The following is a 20,583-nucleotide window of genomic DNA, read 5'->3' as shown; positions in this document are numbered from 1 at the left end:
CACAGTGAATAAGAGTTTGAATCATGAATTTTAAGCATACTTGTGTTATTTTGATGATGATGTTATTCAGTCTCAGGGAACGTGGTGTGACTGTTTTCTGCCTTGAAAGAACATGCAGAGTGACGTAACTGTGAGACAGGGTGGGAGGACTTAAATTTAGATTCACCTTTTACAAACTTCTGTTCATCACACAAGCCTCTGTAGTTATGAATAATCATCTCCAGTATGATTCAGTGATTTGATCACCAAAAGTAACAAAGTATCTAAATGACAGCAGCGTTGTTGTATGTTGCAGCCAGATGGAGAGCGTTTAAAAGCTCTCGCAAAAATCATGCGATGACATTTTTTCCAGCGCAGATCACATGCAATGTATCCTGCAATGTTTTGGGACAAGTGCTCCCTTAAAATAGTCTCTTAAAACCTCCAGCTGAACGTTGTGGCACTTTTTGATAAATAATACAAAGTCTAAATGTTAGCTTGAATAATTCATTTTGCAGCAGTCATGCATAACAGCTGTCTTTGTGCCTGGAAGAGTCAGCAGCAGCACTCTTTGTTCCTATCGGAACTTAAAAAACTAAAAAATAATAATAATAATAACATGGTGGGGTGAACTTTCAGCAAACAGCAGATATCACAGCTGATTTTTTTTTGTGTTAACTGTGTAATTTCATGTCATGTCGTGTGTTTGCTCAGCTGGAGCTAAAAGTGATGAATCAGACTCTCTTAACCGAAGATATGAACTCTCACCATCCATACAGAGGCAGATAGTCTCTATAGTGGAGTGGCTGTCACATTGATGTCTCTGGTCTACTCACTGTCTACTCACAGGCTGCAGGGAAGCCTATTTATAGATCTGTCTCTGTTCTCTGCTTCTACATCGGTCCCCTCTTTCTCTCCATCTCTAATGGGTTGATATTTCTGGAGCTGTACAGCTATTATCTTCTTTGCATCTTTGAGGTGCGGATCACGTTGCGTCAGATCATAAACTTTTTAGAATCCAACGTGTCTGACTGTTTTATCAGTATCTGTGTTGCTGTGCGGCTCAGAAGTATTTTCTCCCTGTTTTTCGTATCAGTGCTGAAGAATTTAATTTATTGTTAATCCAACAGTCCAACAGACGAAGTACACAACCTCATAACTTCAGACTTCAGTACTTCAGTCACTTTTTTACTTGAGTAAAGGTTTTAAAGCTTTTAAAAATACTTATGTAGTCAAAAGTACATTTTATTATCTCTTAATGTCGACGCATTGTTGTTTTATTTCCATTAGGGATGTGGAGGGACCAATTTGTTTTTTGGGAAAAGACAGATAATGCGATGGGAAACAGATATTATTTCTGTCTGAATTTAGTTCTTGCTCAATTTTTGGGGGGAAAAAATTAGTTTTTGCCATTATTTCCTGACGGTCCACGGCCTGCTCTTCTGTGTGGAGTTTGCGTGTACTCACCGTTTCAGCGTGGGTTCTCTCTGGTTTCTCTTTGGGTTCTATTTGGGTTCTCTGGCTCCCCCCCACAGTACAAAAACATGCCGTTCGAGTTTAATTGGTGACTCTAATTACTCGTAGGTGTGAACGAGAGCATGGATGGTGGTCGGTTAAGGATAATGGATAGATGGATGAATCATATGTCAATATTAAATACATTTGATGCTTCAATCAAAACAATTGCATTGTCAATATTAAGTTTAAAAAAATAACATTTGCGTAAGGTTAATAATTTTGCCACAGGGCCAAAAATGTATAGAAATGTACTGGAGTCATGAGTTTCCAAAAAAATAATACTCAAGTAAAGTACAGACTCGAAAAATGTACTTAACAGTACTCAAGTAAATATATTTTGTTACTGTTTTCCTCTGTAATCCAAGGATTTATTTCTAACACCTGATTGGTCAAAAATGGCCATGTTTCACCTCCTAGCCTTCAAGATGCCAATTTCTATCCATCCATTTCCATGTATTTATCTGGGACCGGGTTGCAGGGGCAGCAGGCTAAGCAGAGCTTTTCCTCTCCCCAGCCACAACTTCCAGCTCTTCTTGGAGGACCCCAAGGTGTTCCTGGGCCAGATGAGACACATAATCCCTCCAGCATGTTCTGGTTCTTCCCCAGGGCCTCTCACCGGTTGGACGTGCCTGGAACGTCTCTAATAGGCGACACCCTCGAAGCATCTTTAACCAGATGCCCGAATCACCTCAGCTGGATCCTTTCGACATGAAGCTTAATCGGCTCTACTCTGAGCTCCCTCCAGATGTCTGAGCTACTCACCCTATCTCTAAGGCTGAGCCCAGCCACCCTCGTAGGAAGCTCATTTCATTCTTTTGGTCACTACCTACAGCTCATGACCATCGTTGAGGATTGGAACGTAGATAGACTGGTAAATCAAAAGCTTTGTCTTCCGGCCTGTCTCCTTCTTCACCACAATTGTCTGATACAATGCTCGTCTCACACTCCATTCCACCTTCACTCTTGACCAAGACCCCAAGATACTTGATCTCCTTCACTTGGCAGTAACTCTCTCCACTCAGAGGAGGCAGTCCACTGTTTTCGAGCTGAGAACCATGGCCTCAGACTTGGAGGCGCTGACTCTCATCCCAAACGCTTCACACTCGGTTGCAAACCGACCCACTCCAAGCTGTCTTGTAATTAGACAAAATATTCTCATGTTCTAATAACTTGTGAGTCAAACTTGAGGCTGTTTGTTGTCTGCGAGTCAACTTTTTCCCCGGGGCCCCAAAACTATCCATGACAGCCATGTGGTTTGGCTGATGATTAATGTCTCAACAACGGCTGTGAGAAGTCCGAGCCACAGGAGGTTAATCGCCTTTCAGTGCAGGAATTTGTAGACAGCAAGAAATGCTGCATTCAGTGTGGAGTTAACAAAGGAAATCAATAGACTGCAACAGAGCTCAGACCTTGTGATGACCTTTTGACAAAAATCACTGACCTCATGTTTTTTGCATTAGTAACAGCAAACAAGGACTTGAGAAAACAGGTAATCTACAATCTACAATGTTATTTAGCAGACACTTTTATCCAAAGCTACTTACATTTGAGAGATCATACAACACAAGCAAGGATGAAGTCAAGAAACAACACAAGAATAGGCAAGAATAAGTGGCGTATATTATGTTGAGTCCTGTTAGGACGAAAGTGCTTTTAGGACGTAAGTGGTTTTGGGACGCAAGTGCAGGTTTTTCTTTGTGTGTGTGTGTGTGCGCTGTGTTGATTATGTGTGTAGGTGATCAGTAAAGAGCTGGGTCTTCAGCCTCCTTTTGAAAATTGAGAGGGATTCAGCAGATTGTATTGCATTTGGAAGGTTGTTCCAACACCGGGGCACTACAGAGGAGAAGAGTTGCCAGACGTCTTTCACTCGAAGAGCATAGTGGGCGAGAGGGTTTGTGGACCTGAATAAGGGAGTTCAGATATGTAAGAGCTGTTCCCTTTGCTGTCTTGTAAGCAAGAGACGAGGCTTTGAATTTGATGCGGGCTGCGACTGGGAGCCAGTGCAGAGAGATGAGTAGTGGAGTGACATGTGCTCTCTTTGGCTGGTTGAAGACTAGACGCACCGTCGCGTTCTGGATCATCTGCAGAAGCTTGGTGGTGCATGCAGGGAGACCTGCCAGTAGAGAGTTGCAGTAGTCTAAGCGAGATGTCACGAGGGCCGGTGCCAGGAGTTCGGTCAGGAAGGGTCTGATCTTCCTGATGTTGTACAGGGCGAATCAACACGATCGGTACAATCTGATGGTAAAAAGTCTCAAATAAATAGGAAAGAAGATAAAAAGTAGTTCTTAGGTCCTTTAATGGACTGAAATAAGAAAGCAATATAGAAAATAATCTTTGCTGTCTTGTCAAGAGTTAGTTGAGAGGATTTTTAACAATCATGTCTATATGATATGAAGCTACAGCCAGCACGCTTTTAGCTTAGCTTAGCATAAGGATTGGAAAAAGGGGTAAGAAAACGGTCCGGTAACAAAATCTGCCTGGAAAACTCTAAACTAACAAACCTGACATGCTTTTACCTGTGTGTTTAATGTTGTTTAGTTTTATTTCTACACTTTTGCGGATGAAGATTAGGCGACACTGATAAAAGTATTAATATTTAGAGAATTAGCTGCCAGTGGTGGCTGCATCGGGTCATTTCAGACTTGTGTGATGCACCTCACTTCTGTCGGCAAGAGATTAAGATGGGAGGAGAGCGGAGGTCATCCCTCAGATGTTCTTTCTGATGGTCTTGGGTTAAATCTGTATTTTTCAGTTGTCTTTGTTTCCATATGTTCAGCTGGTTTTCATGAGGCTTTCGTTTTCTTGTTGATGGATTCTGTTTAGTGTTTCCTGTTTTAGTTTGTGAGTTATGTTACTTGTGCATTATGGCTTTCTTCACTTCCTGTCTTTGTCTGTTTTCCCTACCTGTCTACACACCTGCTCCATATCTGATTCATTAGTCCTTCCCAGATCCTTGAGCTTCACCTGCCCATCATCTTCCTGCCTGCAGAGACTCTCCACCCTTTTTCTCCACCTGACCTTCATCTCATTGTTAGTTTGGTATGTATTTCAGTCCTGGTTTTCAGTCGGTTCAATCTTCAGTTATGTTCTGCCTGTTTTGCCTTGCCTGAATATTTTTATTATTTGATGAGGTCATAAAATATGACAACAGGTCTGAAAAGAGACATTCAGGACAGCCCTAGACATGGAACTGATATCGATCTTCTCAGCAAGAAAGCAAATGAGCATATTTCCTAAAATGTCAGTTCATACTCTTAATTTTTAACACTCTCTTTTAATCTATTATCCTCCCCTGAGCCAAAAACAGGAGTGGACGTGTACACAGCTACCTTTCTCCAAACTGGAAACAGCTCATGAAATTCAGAGAGGACAAAAATAACCCTACCTGTTTCATCTCCAAGATACACCTGGCATCCTCAGTTTATTTTTAATCATCAAAGACAGAGGTTTCTTTCATATCATGAGGACATTTTCAATCAGACGCTGCTGAAAATTGTGGTGTCATACACCGATGCTGGCGAGGAATTCGATCGAGTGATTTAGATGGCATTCGCCTTTTGTGTGACATAATTGTGATTCGATGATCTTTTGTGCATTGTCATCCCAGCCTCCCCTTGGGGGAAATAATGCTTCATGTGACGAAAGTGATCAGAGAGAGCAGTTATTGCATAAATGGAAGTGAAGCATGTCTGAACAATTTTCTCTTCTGTATGAATCCTGTGGATGTGACCTTTATAGCTTTGTCTTCTCTAGGGATGTAGAAAACATTGATTAAATAAACTGGTTTGAATATATATGCATGTTTAATGAAAACAGCACGAATTACATAATACTCTATGTGGTTTATGTGTTTAGTTTTACTTTAATTTGACTGAATTTCTAATAAAACATGCAGCATTTTGATCTGTAGCTACTTGAGATTTAATTACATCCATCAGCAGGCCCCAGTGTGTGTTGAGATGCATGATGTGACCAACATTTACCAATAACCATGACTCCAATGTCACTGAAAGTGTAGCAGTGCATTAAAACACAGGCTGGAAGATAGGTTGGTGCTGAATCCTAATGCCTCCTGTGCTTTGAGCCTTCATTTTTTTTTTTTTTTTTTTTACAGGATGCAATAGGTGTCTGAGCAGTGCAGCAAGGAGCCGGGCTAATAGTGGGATACTTATTATAGCCCTAGCAACAGGAAGAGGATTGGTGGCTGCGGAGAGTGAGCCTGTCTGTGATTGGCTGGCGAGGAGGACCTTTCAAAGCACAGAATTTCATCTCATGAAAGGTTCAGTGCAGCAAGCTGCAGCAAGAGGCTGCAGTCTGAGGGCGGGCGATCCAGCAGCTTGCCACTTCAGCTTATCAATCAGTGTGACTCCCAGTTTGAAACACACAGGTATGTATGATTACTCTGACAAACCCAAGATTTAGGTGTAAAAAAACAAAATGTGCATGTTAATAAAAGCCTATGAGAGAAGCAGGTTCTCCTTCCCATTGTCCATCATGAGATGCAGGATTTTATTTTATTGCAGCGCTCCTCTGCTGAGATCATAAAACCTGTCGTCTTTTGAAGCAATATTCTTTGATCTATGTCCTAATTTAGTTAATGATTAGCAAGACGGCCTTAAAAACAGCCTCATTTCAGACATACTGTTGTTGTGTGAACTGGTGGTGTCTCTGCACTGCAGCTAATACTGACTCCATCTCATACAGTCTCCCACAGACACTCAACACATGCAACGGTGCAGGAATATACTGAACACACACAACCATCCAGATAGGAACACACACACACACACCTGGTTTGTGACCCACAGGGGGTTACATGAGGTCATATCGACTTCCTGTATCAATGTTTAGGCTATAAAACTCAACAGAAGTGTTAAAATTATGTTGAATTAAGTTACAGAATGAAAAGAAATGATGTGTGGTGTTTAAATGGCTGCGTCACAGAGAGAAATGAAAATATAGAATAATACCGATAACAAATAACTTTAATGGGCAACAGATGGCAACCAAAAATTCCTCAGAGCATACAGTTTTTATCCCTATCGCCTCCTCTCTGACTAATTCCCTGCAGGTCAGCTCCTTCTTTAATCTAATTAAAATCTAATTCTTTTCTCCTCATTTCTTGTTTTTGTATGCTTTCATGTCACAGCAGAAACAAGGATCAACATCCAAAAATAATGAAAACTTAAAAATAGAAACACAAACCACAGGAGAAAAAAATAATAATTTAAAAGAAACACAATGCATGTATAACTGGCAATGAGTGAAAGTCTCCTGACATGGTTGTTCAAAAAATATTCAAACAAAAAAAGTGATAGAAAAATTTCCACTTTTCTTTTTAACACACAAAATTTGAAGTGAAATATTTGACCTCATTCTTATATTCCTAAACTGTGTGAGCAGTTGTGGAGATTGGCATCAGGATTTCATGCTATTTGTCTGGCGAGCCTTCAAGCGCATCAACTTTATACTACGTTAAAAATAAATCAAAGCAGCTGTGACATACAGTGTGAGCTCACGGAGGCTGACTCATGATGGTGACATAACTGGCATACATGAACGAGGTTGTGTGGCCGACCTTAAGGCTTTTGGTTTCTCTCTTAAGCCCTCACATCTGAGATAAAAAATAAAAGTCCCGGAAAAACTGCCATCTCTTAGCAAAAAATAAAGTCCGGAAAACTGCCATCTGTATGAATATATTAATGTAATAATCTATAGAAGTAGCAGCATTATGAAGATAAATCCGTTCAGCAGCTTTCTGTGCTCTTGAGCAGCTTCCTAGTGTCTAAAGTTTGTTCTGAAGACGTTAAATATCAAGTTTGCTAATCAATAACCAATTCTACTGAATTGCCTATGCTTTCCCTGTGACTCTATTTGTGCATTGGTGTTGAATATTCATATCTATGTGCTGTACAGAGAGCAGTACCGTCCGACACATGTAAAAGTGAGGAAAAATATTACATCTTGCACACATGCTTGCAGGAACTGAAAATACTGGCAGATAAATCCTTTTTTCCCTGTAAAGGTTAACTTGCAAATGAGGCATATTAAATAATGATACAGGCACAAAAAGAAAGCACATACTGTACTCAGGGCACAAAACAAAACATGTTTTTTCCTCAAAAACAAAATTTTCTCATGGGTGAGGATACAACAATACACTAGACCACCACGGAAATGGTGCATGTATAATTTAGTCATATTCTTTTTTATTATCATAGCTATTATTTCGGTTCTTGTGCAACTGCTACATAATGACTCACATTCAAGATATTTTGTCACTCAGGAACAGCTAAAAGGTATAAAAACAAACAAACAAAAAAAATGTATACTGTCAGAAATAAAATATGGTCCATGTTTGTGAATTCATAACAGAAACATTGAGCCTGAAAAACTTCACCATTATTAAAACTGGATAGCATGACAGAAAAAAGTACTTAAATACTGTTCAAAATATATCATAATCATACTTCAATGTGACAAACACCAGCAGGTAAGATTAAGTGATCACTGGTGAGTTTTTATCTTCCTTTTTTTTTCTTTCAGTAACAAATTAAATACACATATTGCATGTCACTATAGCAACGCCCATTACAGGTCAATTTTTACGATCACCATTTTGGTATAGCAAATCAAAAAACCATAACAAAACGAAATAAATTAGAAATTAGAAATCAACATCAGACAAAGCCTGTTTTTCTCAATCATATGAATACTTAACACCCACAGTATAAGTTAATAAAGTCAAGCTACTGTATATAAATACATCACCAGCATGCACAATATTGAATAATCGATATTATTGTTGTCATCATCTTACACTGAAGAAACAGTATAGTAGGCAAGTGCATTTAATAAAACAAACACAGAAGTAAACCACAAACTCTGAAGCTGCTTTTATTTTTTTGTAATTTTTTTTGTTTTTGTTTTATATTGTTAAGTCTCTGCCTTTAGTAATCTTCACCTCCAAAAGAATCTATGGTTCCAGTGACATAACAGACTAATCTGCACTTTAACGAAGGGGAATCTTTTTTTGCTATCACGTCCTCATTTTCACTCCTTATCCGTTCAAATTTTTTATTTTTTATTTTTTTGGGGGGGAGGATTAATAATCCGTTTATCTCTTTTCTATAGTTTGTGTGAGTTTTACATCAATGGCTTTCTGGGCTCTTTCTCATATATTTACCTACTTACTACTGGAACCAATGCAAACTATTTTTGTGAGGCATTCCCATTCAAGCATTTTCTCTCTCAAGTGACTCAAATGCATGTCTATCACGCAAAAACCTAACTAAGCAGCTTATCTTGACAGAACAAGATCAGTTCCTATGCCAGTGTGAGGCTGCCATTTCAATCCAACAACAACCACTTCAGGCTGATTGACTGACATATCAGTGGTTTTGGCAAATGTCAAAGAGAAAATCAAGAAGACGGAGGCCCCTTTCAACTGTATATATATTTCTATATATATTTAAACTAAGATTTAACCTCCACTCTCACCTCTCTTTTGATTCTTTTCTTTTAACACATGGAAAAATAAAGAACTGCTGCTGCGGTAGTATCATCGGCAAAAGCGGCTGCCAAAGTCCACCGGCCCTTCATATATTTTTTTTCGAAGTGTGGTTTCCCTTTAATTGTTGCCCTCCCCTCCCTCGTCATCCTGCTGGTCACTTGTCCACAGTGTCAAGTTGTCTCGGAGCAGCTGCATGATGAGAGTGGAGTCTTTGTAGGAGTCCTCGTTGAGGGTGTCGAGCTCGGCGATGGCGTCGTCGAAGGCGGTCTTGGCCAGATGACAGGCCTGCTCCGGGGCGTTCTGGATCTCGTAGTAAAACACAGAGTAGTTGAGAGCTAAGCCCAGGCGGATGGGGTGGGTGGGCTGCATGTGCTCCTTGCTGATCTCGTGGGCCTCGTTGTAGGCCTTCTCCGACGACTCCACCACGGTGGCCCTCTTCTCCCCCGTGGCGACCTCGGCCAGGTACCGGTAGTAGTCGCCCTTCATCTTCAAGTAGAACACTTTGCTCTCGTGCTGCGTCTCGCTGCAGTTCTTGATCAGGAAGTTGTCCAGAAGGTTGAGCACATCCTGGCACACGGCCTCCAGCTCCTTCTCAATCTTCTCCCTGTAGGCTCTCACCATCTCAATCTTCTTCTCATTGCCGTCGGCTGAGGTCTTCTGCTCAATGCTGGAGATCACCCTCCAGGAGGAGCGGCGGGCGCCAACCACATTCTTGTAGGCCACAGACAAGAGGTTCCTCTCCTCGTTGGACAGGGCTTCGTTCAGCTCTGTTACCTGGAAGAAGGAGACAATGGACCATTTAATCACCAGCTTCAGTGCACAAGTCACCGGACTGCAGACAGGATAAAGGAAATGAACACATAAAATCCATGAAAATCTAAAGTTGTTACGAGAGTTGTCATCATTTTATGGTTTCAGCTTTGCAAAAGTGAGGATTTTCTGCTTGACTTTGAAATCATCATAAATTTAATATTTTAGATTAATGGTATAAAAAAGGGCAATTTTGAGATGCAACATTGAGGCGCGCAACTGTGGATTGGGGATTAACGCGTCAACCACAAACTGCAACATCCCTGGATCGAGCGCGATTGAGGACCTTTGTTGCATCTCTCTTTCCTTGTTTCCTTCAATTGCCTCCTGTAGTAAAGGCATAAATATCCCAAAAAAAATACACGTAATCCATTTTTCTAAAGTTTCACAAACCAAGCGATGAAGAAACGGATTGACAGATTGTTAGTTGCAGCCACAATTATTGAAAAAACACTCTTTTTCGGTGAAAGACTCCAGACTAACAGTACAGCTCACAGCACAGAAGGTGAACAATATTTCATTTGTCATGTGCAATTCACAGTCTCCATGCCAATCCACTCATTTAGTGCACCAGTAGCTCCAGCTGTCACGTGCACAAATACTGCTAGTTAGTCAGAAACAATATTCAAGCAAGTCGACAGTGGCGGTGGCGAAGGGGGGGGTTGGGAAAGGACAGGAGTGGAAGGAGATGGCTAAAATGTTCCCACGAGCACTCCGGGGCAGCTGCACTGTAAGTGAAAACCATCACTGCACAGGCGGTTCACATGTCCCAGTGACCTTCTCTCCGGCTCAAACTGACCTTTTTACCTGTCTCAAACGCCACGCCGGACATCACTCTGAGTTCGACTGTTAAATTTAGATTTTGACGGATCAGTTTGATAGTTGGCTGGTTTCCAAAGAGACCATGTTGCTATAAAAAGGCCACATTACTCAGGGTTATTTGATTTGAAAGGCAACCTTGTGTTGGCTTCTCTCAGATCAATAAGTACATAGAGGCTGGAATATACATTAATATATATTCATATATATAGAAGAAATATGTAGCTTAGGTTTCACAAAATATTATAGCTGCTTTTTATCTGAAAAGTTTCACCTTGACGTGCTGCTAACATTCGTCATTCATCAGTTTTGACATTTTCTGCTCAGGCAGAGGAGCACAAAGATGGCGCAGGATTGCAACGTCGCACGCTGAGTGGATGAAGAGCAAAGCTCGAGCTGGAGAGATGGAGCGGCCTACTCTACACCTACTATATGCATGCAAACCACAAACATGAAATCTACTGTCAAATGATTTCCATTAATCAAATGACTCAACTGTTGTTTTTTTAACAGAAACAAATAGGTCATTGCTCTAAATATAATGCACTGATGCTTGTGAAGCTTACTGCTGTGCCAATTGGATTACAGTGTTGCTGAGATATTTAAAAAATTAGCTGAGAAGGCAGCTGACTGTCACAAATATCGTAATTTCAAGGGCTTCGCTGACATTGATCATAATCCATGACAAATACATGAGTTCATCACTTAGAGCTTAAAAGCCCAACATACACCTCTGGAGCTGAAACAATTAGTCGATTGCTGAATGAGCTGATCGACAGATAATTACTCTGTAACTAATCAGATAATCGCTGATTCATCTTTAAGTTTATTGAGGCCAAAAAATGTCAAGAATTCACTGGTTTTAGCTTCACAAGAACAAATACTTTATAATAATATATATAATGTATACTTTTCTTTATCTTTTTTGATAGTAAACTAATTATCTCTGGGGTTTGCATGGTTGATTAGACAAATCATTTAAGATGTCACTTATGTTCTGCATTTTTTTAAATATTTCCTTATAATTTAAAGACTACAATTAATTGGTCAAATGAGAAAAAAGTTGTTAGTTGCAGCTCTAGCATAACCTTAGAAATTAAGTCTGCAAAGCTCCACAAAAGGCTGTATCAATGAGAATAAGGCATATTTATATTTTCCATGTTGTTCTGTAATTTCTGGCTGTCATGGCAAGGGATCCCCTTTGATTAGAGAGTGAGAGTGAGAACACACCCCTGCAAAAGGGCCTAGTTTGGACCGCACTGACATGGCAGATTGTTTAAAGGGAAAGGAATCCCTCGCTGCACACACACTTCATCCCACCTCCTGCAACCAGAAACCCCTCGATGACAAACGAGCCACAGGGGCTCACTCCTGAGAAAATGTTCCTCCTTTAAAAGCACGTATGACGATTTAAATCTGTATGTGAGCTCATGCAGGCTCCCTGCTAAGACTCCCAGGATGCTATTGGTTCCAGTACGAGCTGGTGTGACACAGCAATTTTTTTAACCCACTGGTGAATACACCTCCCAGAATTTCTTTTGGAGAAAAAAAGAAAAGAAAAGAAAAGGAAAGCAGACAAAAGGCTCCGTCCTCACCAGCGGCCAATAAGCGCTGAGAAAGACCCTGTGAGGCAGATGATCCTTTCAGCATCAAATATTACACTTCATCAGGGTCATTAACCCAAAATGACTCCAAATTTGCTGCTCAGGAGGAATCTGACAGAGAATCAGTGCATGCACATGTATGAGAAATAAACTGAGGAGAAAACAGAGTCCACAATCAAATGTGATCATATTGACTCACTGCAATATGACAAAGAATATTCTAGAGAGATTCTGCTGCCTCCTACGTTTGTTTAGAGGAAAGAGCAGTTAAAGGGCTCTTTTTTTCTCCTTTTTTTGGAGAGTTTTTTAAATGATGCAATCATGCTCAAAAATGCCTTCAAGTCCTCAATACCAGCATGAAAAATGAGCAGAATTTGATAATGCATATTATTTTAATTAATGTGACAAAGAGAGGAGGAAGATGAGGAGGAGGAGGGGGGGGGGGGGGGGGGGAGGGGAAGGAGGAGGAGGAGGAGGGGGCAGCAGCAGCAGCAGCAGTAGATAGGCTTTTTCCGAGCAACCTCACATGGCTCCCAGCAGCAGAAGCTTTTATAAATTAGGCATAATGGAGGGAGGGGAGGTGGGGTGGGGTGGTAAAAGAGAGAGGGGAGGCAAAGCAGCAAATGCAATAGAGCAGAGCCATTATATGATACGAGCCTCTTATTAACCGAGAGATCAAGCTCAGGCCTGTGTGCATTTCATTGTAATATCCCTTCATTGGCTCGGCCGGCAGAAAGGCACCGCCCAAGGAGCAGACGATTTGGACTGGACTCAGAAAAAAAAAGGCGCTGAGCTGTCGATGATTTGACGACAAGACAATACAGATATTAAATATGATTTTTTTTCTCTCAGTTGCAGCGCAGTAACATGAAGCCAGCAGTGCAACCCCCCAGATTTACAGCCAACACAGTCGAGATTGCGGGACGCGCCTTTACGCAAAGAGAGCAAAACATTATTCATACAAGTCATACTTATAATTATCATCTTTTTTTGAATGGACTTACCGATTTCATTGCAGCTGCCATATCATCATATCTCTCAGCCTGTTCAGCCAGCCTGGCTTTCTGCACCAGCTGCTCGCGATCAACCATTTTTTAAATGATATTTGGTTGCTTTAGTCGAGCTGCTCTACTTGAGTTTTTGGGGATGAAATGATTGATATTTTTAAATCGCAATGCAGTGAAATCCTACGCGAACCTAATGCTGCAGCTGTTCCCTGCTGTCTGTCTGTGCTCCGTGCAGACGGGACACCCTCTCCTCTCTCCCTCCCTCACCCCTCCTCCCTTCCTCGCACACTCTCCCTCGGCTGCGTCATCACTCAGAAAGGTGGGTGTCTGTGCCAATGATGTAACACTCCATACATGGGAACCAGAGGCGTATAGGGATGGATGGATGGGAGCAGCTGGGCTAAAGGCCTTGTGGGAAATAGAGTCCTGCATGCTGGAGATCGAGCCAACTGATTGATTATAGAGAGGTCTGGGTGTGACGCAGCATCTCACTGTGGGGGCTGCAGCAGGGGGCAAGGGGTCACCTCTTAATCACAACCTGCATGTGGCTAATTGGGCTCAGGGCATGGCCTGAAAAAACAATTTTGCCAAGCTGCTAGGCCCCTATTTAGGTAGATAAGGGAGTTATAGACAGAGAGAGCACAACGTCTAAAGCCCACATACTCAATCAGTTGTTGAAATGTACAATTTAATCCATACATTGAACAAAAAGAACCACAAAACTAAACCAGCATTTATGTGAAAAACTTGTAATTCAGGTCAATCTCCATGTAGATTAATAGAATTTTAAATTGATGAGCCTCAGTTGTCCTTACTTAAATATAAAGGCTTATTAGAATGCAAATCGATCTGGATACAGTATGCGGAGACACAGTCCAACAACTTAAAGGGGACTTATTATGCTAATTTTCAGGTTCATATTGTATTCTGGGTTTCCACTAGAACATGTTTAGAAGTTTTAACATTCAAAAAAGGCATTATATTTCTCATACTGTCTGTCTGAATATACCTGTATTCACCCTCTGTTTGAAACGCTTCGTTTTAGCGCCTGTCTCTTTAAGAGCCCCTGCAAAAAAAAAAAACTATTTTCCTCTAATTTGTCTGTATTTCCAGATCTTCTACATCTGTGCTCTTTGTGTCACTGCACCTTCATTGCAGACTATGGATGCATTAATAGAACTGGATACAGTGTTGGAAGCAGAGCTATGTTCATTCCTATGAAAGTTGCTCAGTGGTGCATGAAGCCAAGAAAGTTAAAAGTTACCTGAATCTTTCCGCATGTGGGCCCATAGAGCAAGCATGCCCATTGTTGTAATTACACAATTTGGCCACTATGTCAAATTAGCTTCAAAGCTCGGCGCTGTTCCTGGAGGCTCGTTATAATGGCACTACAGCAGCACTTTCCTACTTGGCTCTCACACCTTTTGTGTTTAAGGACTCGGTTACACATTGGAGGTGTCACATCTCCGATTAACACAGAAATGTGTTGTATGTGTAATTCTGGACCCATGACAACATGTCTATTAAGTCCAGAAACAAGTCAGAAACTTTTTGTTTCAAGTCATTACCATTATCTTCTCTCATTTAGACTCTGGTGCAGGGGTGACTCCAGGATTCTCTCAGTAAGGTGGCACAGTGGGGGACCAAAACCCAGCCAGGGGTGGCTATAGGAAATCAGCATTAAACCTTCCCATAGAAAACATTTGGCATGGTTTTCCAGCTCTTGTGTTGTGCCCTAGGCCCTAATAAAGGGGGTATTAATATGAAAAATGGCTATACAAGCCCTTAAACCTTTACTGGTGCTCTTGCCCAGTTGCTTTGGAGGGGCACAAAAGGTGCAATCATATATCCACCCCTGTAGATGACTGAAACAATAATAGTGTATAATGTGTATAATGTCTCCACCATCATCCCCATTGGAAATTGCACCTTAGGCCACAGATTACAGAGGGGGTTACGACTTCTACTGTACGTGCTTGTAACACGACCGCAGGCACTCAGACTGCTGAGTTGTTCACAGTCCCGGAGAGTGAGCCTCAGTGAGCGTCACACCAGCAGGGTCACCATGCATGTGGTCCTGGACTGCTCATAAAAAGAGAGTTGGTCTAAAGCAAGCCCCGAGGCAAATAAAGTTTTATGACAGGACTTGAGAGTCAAAATGTTAAGAAGCTGCTGCATCACCGGCTCACCACCATGGTGACGGGTATAAGGCCGAATAGCAAGGCACTTTTTAAGATTTTGGGAACTGTTGGAGACATTTAGACATCTCTTTATGTGAATTTGAAAATTTTGAATTTCATTTTAACAAAAACATATGAAATTAATTTTGTTTTCCTTTACCTAAATTAAGTAATTATTTAATATAAGCATAATGCTGCACATATTATGTTTTCTTAGTGTCACATTTTAGATAGATTGTCCCATGCTCTCAGACTTTAAATTTGTTTGAATTTTTTAAAATCTTGACATCATGATGTTTGCAGGATGTCTCTACAGGGTGTCCCTGAACTGTAATCTGAGATCACTACATTACCTGTCCTCAAGGCAAAAGGGCAAACTCTGCTGGTGAGGTTGGATTTGTGCAGCTATTTATTTTAAGCATACTAAGAGCAGACTATGCGTATCAGGGACAGCAGCTTTACCAAGCCACTCGCAGCTCTAACAATATGAGCTCCTTTAAACAGACGGAGAAACAAATGTTCACAGCTCCCTCTTCTGGCCAAACAAGTAAATTAGAGTGTCAGACGAGGACGAGACGTCATGTTCTGCAGTGAGGAGTTTAAAAGATTTTGTTGTTGTTGTAGGTTGTGAAAAAGCTTCAGAAACCACAGGACTGTTTCCTGAAATCTACAAGAATGAAACTGTTCACAGGTTTTATAGAGTACAAACAAACAAACCCTAAACACTACTGATGCAGTAAAAATCAATTTTACAATTTACAAAGCAATTAGGCTGCACAAAAACATAAAAGTATGACAATATGAGAGATATCTGCTTTTAATAAATAAAAAACTGACTTATAAAACCTAATAAACAACTAAACAAAACACACAAAGGTAATGGATGGATTATTAAGAGATGCAAAATGCCCACAAAAGACCCAAAAATGATTATAAGAGACCAAAAAAACAAACAAAAAAGCCACAAAATGACCAGAAGACACAAAACTACTACAGGAGTGACACAAACCAATGAAACGATGCCTAACGATTACAAAGAGATGCTAAACAAACATAATCATAATATGCCTGTGATACAAGTAAAAAATAAATGTTCCTTTCACGTTTTATAAAATGTTCATGTTGGGAAATTAAATTAACAGTGAATAAAGAGCATGAATACTGATGCTGTTGAGAGCTTTTCACTAATTTCCCTCAAGATTTAAAAAAAACATTAATTTAAAATGTGAGGGCTAAGGTTTAGGTGTAATTAGTTTAAAATAGGAATGAGTGAAACCTTCAACTAGATTGTTTTTGAGTGTCTAAACCAAAAACTTGGCCACAAAATCCCCCAGCATGCATTGCTGTCAGGTGTGTATTTCCTAAACCTTCTGTTTATCTGCAGGACGAGATTACCACCTGCTGACCTGCACAGAGGTCAAGAGAGGAAGTGTCGACTCTCAGTGACATGTAAACTAGGTTAAGTCGTAGGAGGAGGTAAACACTGCTTCTTCATACCTAACCTTGACTTAAAATAATATGGATACTCTTCTGATGGCTTCAACTGTCAAAGGATTTTAATTCTTTTAGTGTATTTAGTGTATTGTATTGAGTATTGAGTTATTGACTAGCACGTAGATGCAGAAGTCAGGCCTGAGAAAACCAGGGTGCAGAAAATTTCAGAAATAATGTTGTCTCACAGATTTGCTTTAACTTCATTGTTTTCTAATTGGACCTATTTATTTACAGCAATTTTTTTTTTTCGAAAATCAAATTTATAGCTTTATTTTCAATGCATGTTTGTTAAACCTCTTCAATGCATGTTTGTTCAACCTCTATTTCTTATATGACAGTTTTTTAATTCTGGACTTTTTTTTATTACCCTTTAGGATTATTTGACAGACACTAGGAGCTCTCTCAGCTGCTGCATAGATGTAAAAAAAAACAACCTAACAGAACAACATGTTATAATCTGATCCAGAAAACATATTAGTGGTTTCTTTTGCCAACCATTACTCCTGTACATGGCATAGCACAGTCTTACAGTGCAACAAGCAGTCCTGAACTAATGAATCTCTCCACTTGCTTCAAAGAGGATTACTGTTCCTTCTGCTTAGCTTAGTTACCTCAAATTAGGGTAAGGAGAGGTCTGCTGTCTACAGCGGCCATCTGTCTAGTGGACAGTGGACAGTTGAGCGCTCACACTGCTGTAAATGGAGACGAGGCTGGAGGTGGATGTTTTGATATTTCCAGATGAAATTAGGATTGCTACTCCAGACGACCTTAGAGAATGGGAGCTTGAGACTGCAAGCCAGGTGTCCATACCCACCATCCGCGTCTTTGTGGCTCTTTACCCGTACAACCCTGCTGCAATGTCCCCGAACTACGAGACGGCTGCAGAGGAGCTGCCTTTTGTGCCAGGCCAGATAATCAAGGTAACTAAAAAACGTGTGATATCTTTTTACATTTTGCAACTTCATGTAAAAGTACAGCAGTTAATGTGTTGTGTTAGTTAGGAGTTATTTTGTGGTGCACTTTAGGTGTAACTGTAAATGTTGCTGAGTTGTATTTCCTCACTTCATCAAAGCTTCTTAGAAAAAAACACAATTTCCTGTGTGTGCTAGATTTAGGCCAGCTGAGTGTACAATGATATCTGCTTTTTTTCTTTACTTCCTGTCAACATTTCACTCATTGATGTGTGTTTTTTAAAAAAACAAACTAAATCTACCTACTGCTGCAACATGCAAATAAACATTTTATCTTACAAAACTTAAAATTCAGCACAAAACTTTGCATTTATTAGGTGTTTGGAGACAAAGATTGTGACGGTTTCTATCATGGGGAGTCCGGTGGTCTCTCGGGTTATGTGCCAAGTAACATGGTGGCTGAAATCCCCGTGGATGATGAGTACCTGAAGCAACTACTGATGCAGCAGGGATTCATCCCTGTGGATCGCTCAGGTATCAAGCGTCTGTTTCTGCAGGGCACTGTACTAAAACACACTTTATGTAGAAATAATATAACATAACGTAGAGTTGAAAAGCTGTTTGTGCTAAACTGTGAATGTTTGTAACTGTAGGATGTTACTAAAGTTTAAAAAAACTTGCCACAACTAATAACAATTCGTGAAATTAAAACAGAAATCTTGACTTTATATTATAAAAACATTGCACTAATTATTTATTTCTGCACAAAAGTAGATATTTATACAAATCTTTTGTCTTTGAGATTTGATACTCCTAATGATGAATGTGCAAATTAATTCTCTATTTCAGCATTAAGGTTGTGTGATTCTAAAGTGTGTTTTGGGCCCCCAGGTATGTCTTTAACACCAGAACTGATGGATGAAGCCAGTATCTCTGATGACATCGTCGTTCGACGAATGGTGGCCTTATTTGACTACGACCCGTGGGAGAATTCACCCAACATGGACAGTGAAGTAAGCACCACGATGACACATTGTGCTTTTAACGACTTTTCTGTCCTATGTGTTGCTTCAAGTGCAACCAAGTGGTTTGTTTGTGGTGACGTTTCAAAACTTTTTTTTGTCTCTCAAAGGATGAGCTCGGCTTTCGTTCTGGAGACATTATTTATGTGTTAGGTGACATGGATCAAGATGGATTTTACTATGTGAGTGTCACATCTAAAATTACAATACAATTAATGATAAAAGTGATAAGTTCTTGCACAAGTTAAAATTTCTTCTCAATTTTAGGGTGATCTGCACGGACGGCGAGGTTTGGTTCCATCAAACTACCTGGAGCCGCTGCCCTGGAATTAAAGAGAAGATGTTCGCTACAAATGCCAAGTCTCAAAAACAAAGTGAAATCAGCAGGTTTTTTTTATTTATTTAAAAAAACGTTGAATGGACATTTTATGTGTCAAAAAATGTATTTTCTATTTTTTATATCATAGTGTGGCTCTGTACCTGCTTTTAGACTGCAAGCCATGGAGGCTTTATGCAAGTGAGCAATCAGTTATACTAATTGTACCAGTTTTATGAGTATAAGTTAGGATAATGCAAAATGAGAAAAAGTTTTCAACATACAATTTCAAGATGATTTATTTATTTAGATCTTTTCTTTTTTTCTGTTTTTTTTTTTTTTTACAAAAAATTCAAATCACTTGGTGGGAAAAAGCACAGAAAAATACAAATCAGAGGTATTTTATTCATATTATATTTGCCTGACTACATTCACTTCTCTTCTACTAAATGCACTTTTACAGAAAAACAAACAAACCCACAACTAATGACATGTCCTATGTATACATTTGCATTACAAAATAAAAATGTATACATGGGACATCCTCCGGTTAATTACTTATCATACCTGATGGCAATGGATAGAGTTTTTTAGCCTTAAAAATAAACCTTATATTCATATTGTGTATTTATATAGTGTATCCATATATGCCTTATATCCTGTTTATATATTTTCTATAATTGATTATAGTTTTTTAACATGCAATAGTTTTTGTTTTACAACAATTTTTTTGTAAAATAAAATTCACAACAGAAACTTTGTATGAGGGAAATTATTCATGTTACAGTGCAACAAGTATAAAGCAAAAAATAAAATCTCTTTAATTTGTACAATGCTCTCTTGCTTTCTTTTAACCAATCTCAGTTTATGCTGGTATAAGATTTTTTTTCTATGTCAATTCAAATACACTTCTATTCTCACAGGTTTTCACATTCACCATTATCCTTTAAATGTGTAATAAATGAACATCATACAAGATTAAATTACAAAAGCATCAGAGACGTTCAGCAGGTTACAAGTTTTCAAATCTTTCACACAGAGTCCGTTGGTTGCTTCTTGTACATTTCTCTGCAGCCAACAGTATACTCATCCATAAAGTAGGAAACACTACACTGTGTAGTGAAGTTTAGTAGTGCTTTCTACTTTATGGGTGACAACACTGTACATCAGTAGCATCTGGTCGGCCCTCCGCAAACACTGAAGACATGACGGGTTGAGTAATGGCAAGTTTTTACACATTAAATGAAACACAAGCAGATTCTCGAACATGAAAACAGTTTGCACACACAGCATTCAACCGTTATGTTGCTCAAAATTATGCTGATAAAGCACAATAATAAGACATAAAGTAGTAAACCTTTGCATATTTGAGTGCATTTTGATTGGAGAGATACAACAAATAAAAGCAGA

At 39.8% G+C, this 20,583-nt stretch overlaps 2 protein-coding genes across 2 annotated transcripts; one reads left to right on the top strand and one right to left on the bottom strand.

The window, feature by feature from the left end:
- The first annotated feature begins 4,432 nt into the window (after window positions 1–4,432).
- Window positions 4,433–19,671, top strand: si:ch211-105f12.2 (RIMS-binding protein 2-like). The gene is made up of 7 exons (XM_059330944.1): window positions 4,433–4,536; window positions 5,612–5,884; window positions 17,663–17,844; window positions 18,213–18,369; window positions 18,727–18,848; window positions 18,968–19,039; window positions 19,125–19,671. The coding sequence occupies exons 2-7, from the start codon at window positions 5,770–5,772 to the stop codon at window positions 19,188–19,190; spliced, it is 714 nt and encodes a 237-aa protein (XP_059186927.1). The 5' UTR covers window positions 4,433–4,536; window positions 5,612–5,769; the 3' UTR covers window positions 19,191–19,671.
- On the bottom strand, window positions 7,687–13,474 carry ywhag2 (3-monooxygenase/tryptophan 5-monooxygenase activation protein, gamma polypeptide 2). The gene is made up of 2 exons (XM_059330943.1): window positions 13,248–13,474; window positions 7,687–9,784 (listed from the first exon to the last, which is right to left on the bottom strand). Exons 1-2 carry the CDS (start codon window positions 13,332–13,334, stop codon window positions 9,128–9,130), a joined length of 744 nt encoding a protein of 247 aa, XP_059186926.1. The 5' UTR covers window positions 13,335–13,474; the 3' UTR covers window positions 7,687–9,127.
- Window positions 19,672–20,583: the final 912 nt, after the last annotated feature.

The sequence above is a fragment of the Centropristis striata genome, chromosome 4 (assembly GCF_030273125.1).
Source record: "Centropristis striata isolate RG_2023a ecotype Rhode Island chromosome 4, C.striata_1.0, whole genome shotgun sequence".
Lineage (NCBI taxonomy): Eukaryota > Metazoa > Chordata > Actinopteri > Perciformes > Serranidae > Centropristis > Centropristis striata.
Note: the sequence above shows the minus strand (reverse complement) of the source record. Positions and strands in the feature narration are given on the sequence as shown.